Source organism: Aspergillus alliaceus (assembly GCF_009176365.1).
Source record: "Aspergillus alliaceus strain CBS 536.65 unplaced genomic scaffold BDW43scaffold_82, whole genome shotgun sequence".
Lineage (NCBI taxonomy): Eukaryota > Fungi > Ascomycota > Eurotiomycetes > Eurotiales > Aspergillaceae > Aspergillus > Aspergillus alliaceus.
In genome coordinates this window covers 18,733-27,659 of record NW_022474765.1, presented here as the reverse complement: position 1 = coordinate 27,659, position 8,927 = coordinate 18,733, and the positions used below count along the sequence as shown (strand labels likewise).

Below are 8,927 nucleotides of genomic sequence, written 5' to 3'. Positions count from 1 at the left end.
ATGCCTTTCATATATGTTTATACATGGTAAGATGTTCTCACTTCCCCTTGGTTGAACAGTGGCAATCGTCAAAAAGTAGCCGCTATGCCAGTTACATGACAGGGCATTTTATAATGTTAGTCAATGAAAGATAGGGGCACCCGAAAATGGCTAGAGTACGCCTGTAAGTCATGGAGTACCACCCATAGGCTGAACCAATTCCCTCTCTATTCAACAGGGTTGTGTTGCCAAATGTATTAGTCAGTCGATTACTCTTGGAATAAAGACCATCGCTCGGCCTTTCATCCGAATGAGTTATTGTTTTCCGTTTTAAGTACTTCCTTTGTACCTGCTGCTACTGTACTTCGAGAAAGGTACTTTGGTTTTTATATAGAAGCCAACATTGCTTCGCAATTTAACGCCCTTTAAACAATAGCCTCGTTTCTTATCAGCCAATTTACGAAGACCTCAACATGGAAGATTTAATTGATAACCTTCTTGTTCTGGAAGACAAGATGGCCGCCGAAAGTCTTGAAATATTGTTTGAGAAGAATATGGTCAACAACTCATTCTGGGAATATCTCGACAAAGGAGGAAATAATCTGCTTCATTTGATGGGGTTGCAATCAATGCCAAGCACTGTTAGCTGGATATTGGGACAGCAGAAGGGTCTTGCAGAGAAGAAAAACAGCCGGGGAGAAACGCCCTTTGATGCCCTTCAAGCTCGCCTAGAAAATGCCCGAACATTAGGCCACATCTCTTACCCACCAACGGGAGATTCCTCTGGTTTCAGTGATGCCTCCGTCTCTTGTCTGTTACAGTTAGCCAGAATCTCCGTCAACTCTGATCAAAAAAAATCCTGTTTAAAGTTCGGATGCACTTGTTGCGAATGTGCATTTGGATTCCTGAGTCCTCGCATGTGTCTGGTTTTAGAGTGGTACGCGAACCGTTGGGCGTGCTTCCTGCGCGATGATATCGGAGAGGGAGAAACATGGACGCGGTTAAATGCTGCCAACCTGATATTCACGTCGTGCGAAATACAGCGCGAGCTTGCCAAGCGTAGGGCAATGAGAGAAGGCTTCGCTGCTGTTGCCGGGTTTATCGCGGCTTGTTTGAGATGTCATATTATCCCTACGGAAGAGAATGTCAGGGAGGTCATACTTACATCACAGGAGTGGCCCCCAATTTGTGAGGATTATCTGTTACGAGGTGGAACGGTTTCAGCAGTCGCTTGCATAATATTCCGGGATGCAGCAGAAAGCGATAATCGGGCAGAATGTTCACAATTCCAGGATGAGAATGAAGAAACTATTGTCCAGCTTCCAATATGCCGAAACGACCACGAGTTTGGGTTAGTCCGTGCCATATGCGGTTATGCAGATATCTCAAGGATTTCCCACTTCATTGCAAGAAGCAACCAACCCCAACAAACCCGAACTGACGTGTAACATAACACAGTAGCCGGAGGCACTTGAATGACAGACGCTACAATACTATCACAAACTGGGAGTTATTCTTTTACTGTAGTAAATTTAATCACAGTGCAATAATCCTTCCACATTTCCAGGGAAATTCATCCCTAGGTATCTCACTCTTCACGGGCAAAATATAGACTATTAGCGGGACTCTCAACAGACAACATGCAGTAGAGCATTCTCATGTCTGTCTGTGTTTTCCATGAAACGTTCACAAGCTTGCTGAAGACATAGAACTCGATGTTATCATTTTTGGCCAGTGCTCCTTGTGTTGTGTGGCAAGCACAAATTAAAGTTATATCACTTAAGCAGGGGAAAAGCAGATCACAGTACTTAAGTGCTGAAAAGCACTTCAAGATCATGTTTAATTCCTTGACATGAATTTAATCTACAACAACCCTTATTCATCCTACATGCGAATACTTCGCCAAACAATTTAGGGTCTATGTTCAACATTGTAGGTTGTATCCACAGAATATTTGTTGATATGTCTCTGATCATCATAGTATTCAACTAGTATCAACCTAGGTAGCCCGGTAACGAGAATGATCATCATAACATCAGTTGCGGGGAAGCCAACAGATCACAATACCAGATGACAAGACTGTCACAATATCAACAAAATAAACCCATAGCTAGGGTCCATGTTCAATTGTATCATGAGAACAGCGAGGGATGTTCTACTCATTTTACGTCAGAACTGGTAGATGAGACGCTATCAGTTAGTTCTACTCATGTTATAAAGGCATTATGATCGAACAAGCTGAGGCATGCTGCATGCACCTCATACCGCATGAGGTTGCTCTAGCAATGGCCACCTGCACTGCTTCTTTATTGGTTTAGCTGTCCGCCCTCTTAGGCATCGAAAAATCAAGATACGGAACACGAAACAGATTCTATTGTATCTTTCCTAAGAAGTGCGATCATCCAGATAGCTTTAAAGGATGATATATCTAAAGGATACACGAGGTATGTGGAGATTTTGAGATATTTCAATCAGATATTATAATGCTCACAATCAAGCGCAAAGCTGCGAAATCACAGGCCTCGTAAAGTTCCAAGGTTTAGGCTCTCGCTCAAAGTTATTTTTGTGTTATGTGTCGAAATGTTAGCGCATTTGCCTTTGAATGTTCTAGCAGCGATCATTATTATGGTGTCTCTTTCTTGTGGTGTACTTATTTTCTTGAACTGGACTGATTTGCTCTATAGCTCGACCAAAAAGATACACAGGCACTCTCGACGGTTTCCAAATCGTTGTATGGAGCAACGGCGCCTTTTCTGCTTAGGTGCTTAGACATCCCAATAGTACCTTCTGATATACTTTCCGGGATCAGAACGTTCTTTGAGGGACGTGCCAAAGATGGTCGTGCACTCTGTTTAAGGTTAACTAGGGAGCTTCGATTCATCATCAGAGATCCAATAGTGTCTGATTCCCTGGAGCTACGCGAGCCACGGCACGTCTCCAAAACGCCAAGCTCTTCCCACCAAATGTCCAGGACTTTTCCAAAGAGCTTTGGTCACGCTGCAAGACTCATTTTAGATGGATTAGAGTCCGGTAAGCTTGCTGCTTTCGTGTAAGTCGCATCCTTTTCCCCAGACCCTCTGCAAGGTGCTCACTTCGCAGCTGGGAATTTCCTTGGATCCCAAAGGAGGTCCTTGGGTATGATGGATATATCCCAAAATCGCAACCACAGCTAAATTCTATCATGCTTTCCACACTACCAGTTAGATCAACAGAGCTCAAAAACCGTACCCCTTTGTATGAGCAGAATGTTGATGGGCTTGTCCGGCTAAGGTGCTTAAGATCATTGAGTTGGAATGGCATTCATAGCAGAAGGCAGATAGATATACTGAACGTATGCCTCCAGCAAAACTCGAACGAGCTACAAATTCTACGACTTAACTTTTCCAAGGAGGCACGTATTAATCTCTCGCACATTGCAAGCTTGAGCGGCAAAATAGGTTTCCCAAACCTGCACACACTATCACTTGAGAACATATCCTTCCTTCAATATGCTGTCATACCCGCCTCCCTCTTTGGCTCGCCGAGTCTACACAGTTTAAAGCTATCAGGATGTGCGAACTCTTCTGTCTTTTGCAGCATAATTCGACTCAGATCAAGTCGCACATTAAAACTCATCAGAGCCGGGCCCAAATCCTCACGTCTCACAAATGAATCAGATTTGACGTGCTCTGTTACCTGAAGGTACGGGACGCTTGGCTTCTGCTCCTATCATATGAACTTTCAGAAGGCGCTCAAGGCACACCGTCATATATGTATAATAATCGAGATTTACTACTGTAAACACCATGAACAGATGTTTCTCCACTTAGCTCAGCCTGGAACGTACAGTATACATATAAAGGATGTCGTCTATTTCAGAGTCCGCAAACTGCAGTATAGTTTTATCTGGTTGGATAGGTGCATTTATTTACCCTGAACTCTCGCACATAGTTAATTTTACCGTTAAATCAAAATACGGAACCGTGCCCAGTCCAGTGTATAGTGGTTTATAACCAACGGAGTGCGAGAAGTTACTGTAGGGTAAATGAACCAATTTATCCATCCATCCAGCTGTATATAATCTTCATCTTTGTCTTACAGTGCAGTAAGTATTATCACTGTTGTGCATCTAGCCTTAAATTAATTTTAGCCAAATGGCAATAATAAACCCGCCAACAAAAGTTTGGCTTCTCCGGGCGTTACATTTAAGAGGGCGTGGCAATGGTTACCTCTTATGTAACCTACCACATGCTACACGATAGGCAGAGTGCAAGAAAATGCACCCATATGATGATATTGTGTAGGGTTCTCACAACCTCAAAAGGGCTGCCTTCAAAATGCTGAGTATTAATTGAGAGACTTTATGCGACCTATCTGCCAACGATGCACACATTGACCCACTTTCCTATTCATCCTAGCCTCTATTGCCGTCCTTTTTTACGGGGATAAAACAGCCGGTATTTTTGTAGTACATAGCAAAATTAGTATGCCTTACGTTTTATTTTAAGGCTTTCTGGAAGCGTTGTCTTCCTGGAATTTCGGTTCAAGTAAACACTATCGCAGGCAACACTATAAATGCTACTTGTCACCGCTATAGTCATTGCTAGACACTACAGGATATGGACAATAAAGAAATCAACCTTATACGCGAGATCGGGTGGCATCGAGGAAGGAATCGATTCTATCGAGCCTGCTATGTTTTACTCAAACAGCTACAGGAAGTTGTGGAGCAAGCCATTGATGAGCTTCTACTGCAATATCATTCTGAACCATATCCGGGCCAGAGACAAGCCGAATTAGGTTCCGTAACGGATATTGCTGTCAGGCTCCGACAAGAATTAGAAGCATTCTCACAACGTGAATCAGAGGCAGCTGATGCGTGGAATCACCTCTGGACCAATATGTAGACGCTCTGGACGTGACTACAGCAGTACTGTACAGTTGAAGTCGAAACCGGTTAGGACTCCGGCTTTATAGGACTAGGACTAGCTTAGCCACCCCATTACTGTATTATCTGGTCCTACATTTAAAAGTTTAAGTAATAATAGCAGTCAGGCCCGACCATTGTCAAACTCTCAATCACGCAATCTCTTCAAGGTCTATTAGTGAAGCGGAAAACGCCCCCTATTTTATATGCTCATATGACTCCCAGTACCATAACAGATTATCCTTGAATCACCTTCCCAACGTGAGCCTACAACCTGCAGCATCTCAAGATACGATTGAGCCGCTTTTGGAAACAGCCCGAAGAAAACAGCGGAATAATAACTGCGGCCCGCCTCTACCACCTGAGATATGGCTACGTATTGTTGGGTTCTTTTCCTTGGATTGCCTTTATTTGTTACAGTACCAATAATAAAAGGCTATCCCAGTTATCTGTTGGATCCAGTCTGGGAGCTTGGTTTGCGAAGGCTTTGTTTTATTGCATTGGACAGTCAACAACCGGCTATTCTGAGAGTTATATAGTCAGGGAGACTCCCGATTGTGAATCTCTCGAGGCTGCAGACGTTGACCTTGGTCTAATTCTTGTAGTCAAATGTATATAATCAGTCTAGCATGATTGAATACTTCCTCGCATGTGGAGCATAGATCGACCAGAACAACTACATGGGAGAGCCATCCTCTTTTCTAAAGATAGTGTGTGATCGTGGAGATACTGTACCAGTCTAATTGATTTGCTCCTCTTCTGCCATACATGTACGATAAATCGACGAATCTTCATGTAGCTACCTGTTATGGATCGTAGATATTGTTACAAAGCTACAGAGACGCGAGATCTTAAGACAACGAAGAATATAATATTAGACCAACATAAATTAGAACACACTTTGACATGACCTTCCAGAAGGATCTTAATGGGTGTCAGAGGATATATCCACGTGGAGTAGAATGTGCCTCTATGCATGGATACAGGTTACCTGTACATGAAGTATACTGAGCTATTAGTTATCTTATTACCACCCCCTCCCCCCCCCTAATGTAGATATCCACAATGGGGGTTCCAGGAAAATCCAACAAGGTATATGATTAGGAAATATAATTCATAGCCCCTTGATCAGCATCCTAAACTTGACTTTATAAAGGGTTTTCAACAATTAAATAGTAGTGGCATTAACATATGTTACATATTAGGTGGACTCGGTAAAACCAAATTATAGCCTCGGCAGTAGTGAAATCACCTCTTTTTCTATGTGAGAGAGCAGTTAAGTGAATGATGGGGAGCTCACGAAAAGCCTTTTGAGGTATCAATATAATACGAAAGTTAGGACCCGGTCTTTCTTTCGGATTTGGGAAATGAAGGCATCACCATTTGTAAATAGATGCTTTAAAGTCCAAAGAGGATTTCGCAACGAAGATCAATGTCATTCCTCCGCCAACAAAAGGTGGCCTGCCTTTCCCAGTTTAGGAAATCAGGCTATCCCTTCCTTTAATCCATAGCCTCCATAATCCCTAGTTGCTAGATTACTTGATATATATTTGGACTTATTAGCTATCCTCTCTACTATTATATATCAGGGTTAATTAGATATGTTATACATTGCCATATTTCATCGCATCACGCCGACTCGTATACTTAAAGTGACAATCTAGTCAGGATGACTAATCTCGCGATAGATATTTTTGTTCGTCGAAGTTATTGATTTACTCTATAGATAGATACTTATGATCTGTCTAGATGCCCAACGATGATGTTTCTGCGATATTGGAGGACCAAACAAGAGAGGTATGCTACGTTTCATACATTCCACAATATCAGAATTTGCGGCACGCTGAAAACAAAACTAACTACTTGTATGTCCTTCTAAGATAGCTGAAGGGCTAGTCGACTATGCTACGCGAATTTCTACATTAACCGGAGATCAAAAACAAGCCTTGGCACATACTTTATGTCACTATCACTATGATCTATTTTACGTACTAGAAGGTATCGATTTGTAATATGGCACCTTTGACAACTGCACCAAATTGCTAGATTGGCTACATCCATTAAACAACTGGGGCTACAGTGGTTATGATTCAACTCGTTAATGTCACATTCTTGTCCCATCTGTGCGCTGACTTAATTTCTAGTGCCATACATAGACTTCCCTTTCGCCCTATCAAGCATGAGGGAACAGTCTCCGAGACCAGATTTACCAACACCTTCAAGCGATAACCGCACCGTTTCTGAAAGATGTGGGACTCCCGCACCAATGCCGATGTTTCGAACGGAGGCAGACCTTGAAATGAATACCTGTCAGCACAGGACAGACCACGAGCATCCTGCAACGAATCAGGCTGAAGAAGAAAGGCAATATGAGAACACGAATCTCCCACCAGGCTTCGAAGATGCTAAAAAGAAGGTTAGCAAGAGGTATCATGAAGGCTTAAATGTCATTTTTGATGAGCGTCGGCGGTTTGAAATCGATCTGAGAAACATCGCATCCGTAGTTCGAGCAGGTTATGCTGCCATAAGGCCAGATCTAAGGGCATTTACAGATGGAATGCTTCACAGATGGCTTGAAAAAGGTCTTTGGCCACCTATCTGCAATTATTCGGATGAAGACGAGATCTGGAAGCAATGTTCAATGGACATGATGCATGTCCGTATCGAGAAAGACTCGGAGACAAAAATTATGCTGCGCCGGGTAGCACAGATAAGAATGTATTATTGGTATGAAGAACAAGAAAAGAAAATTCGCAATTCACAAGATCCTACAGCCCAGGACTCAAGCAACGATGTACGAATTAAATCGATTGATACTATACTTCAACACTACCATATCAATTGGAATATAATTAAAGAGTCGTCCAGAAAAAAACTCCGTGAAAACTTTGAAGCAGAGAAAGATGTTGGGAAAAGGTGGTGTGAGTTAGTGCACTACTTAAGTGAAGGCATTCTAGTCATATGCGATAGAAAGATGGACAGTCAATTGTGTGCGAGCGCAATGAACTTTGGAGGAGTAGGGGCTAACCATTGGGTACAGGAACAGAAAGAATTTCTCAAGCGACGATGTGTATACACTGGCGACGTTTGTTGTCAATTGCTACTCGGAAGTTTCAAATGTTTGTCAGTGCTTTGACAGCATTGTGAGAACTTTCATCCAAAAAGGGGTGTTTCAACCTGAGGAGCTACACAATTGGCATGGTGGACTCGATCGGGGCTTACTGGAAGGTGGGCTAGAACAGATGAAAGAGCCACCTAGGCCCCCAGTAATGTGGCTCCAACTTACTAAACCCTCGAAGAATGATCTGACTGGCTTTATTCAAAGAGCTTTGGGTCGTACCTAAGTTTTCCATGTGCTCCTTGCAGCAGCACCAAGATTTCATTTTCGAACCGGTACACGCGAGGTACAGTACTACTTCCATCATAAGGGCCATATGCTTGGGGTAATAGGCAAAAATCAGAATTGTAAAGTAAGGGCGTTGGACCATATTGCTGTCTATGTTTTGTACCTCTTAAGTTAGTAATACTTATAGGGGCCAATCTCTGAATATGCGCTAACCCAACCGTACCAGAATTGTATATTGAAGCTGATTCGCCGTATTTTATAAACATAACGGAATCAACAAGGGTGGTTAGCCTCTAGGAAAGTCGCAGGCGAGCAATTTCGAATTTCTTTCTCGCTCTTGCAGGGTTCAACGGCATTTGTAAAAGGAAGACTATATTTTTTAACAGCAGAACAAAGTGTCCAGAGCGGCACATTTGCACCTGACTAGGCCTCGAAATGGTCCGACTCAGGTTCCAAATTTTGAAACCTGAATCGGATCGTGGTTGTATCAGGTTCGAACCTGAGTCGAACCTGATAGACCCTGAATTGCATAATTTTGCCAAGAGTTTCCTATTCTAGCTGTATAAAAATCTGAGTCATTATGCGTAATATACGCCCTGTCACACGTTCAACAGTAGTATACTACTCTAGTATGCTAAGATTTACTAGGTTTGAAATATAATTGTATTTAATATATATTATAGTCTAAATACACTA

General features: G+C 42.5%; 2 protein-coding genes across 2 annotated transcripts; both read left to right on the top strand.

Annotated features, from left to right (window-relative positions):
- Positions 1-452: 452 nt before the first annotated feature.
- Positions 453-1,427, top strand: BDW43DRAFT_316716 (uncharacterized protein; the record flags this gene model as incomplete). The annotated part of the gene is made up of 1 exon (XM_032048373.1): positions 453-1,427. The coding sequence occupies one exon, from the start codon at positions 453-455 to the stop codon at positions 1,425-1,427; it is 975 nt and encodes a 324-aa protein (XP_031894379.1).
- A 4,266-nt stretch (positions 1,428-5,693) lies between these two features.
- Positions 5,694-8,229, top strand: BDW43DRAFT_304525 (uncharacterized protein; the record flags this gene model as incomplete). The annotated part of the gene is made up of 3 exons (XM_032045614.1): positions 5,694-5,700; positions 7,288-7,873; positions 7,932-8,229. The coding sequence occupies 3 exons, from the start codon at positions 5,694-5,696 to the stop codon at positions 8,227-8,229; spliced, it is 891 nt and encodes a 296-aa protein (XP_031894378.1).
- Positions 8,230-8,927: the final 698 nt, after the last annotated feature.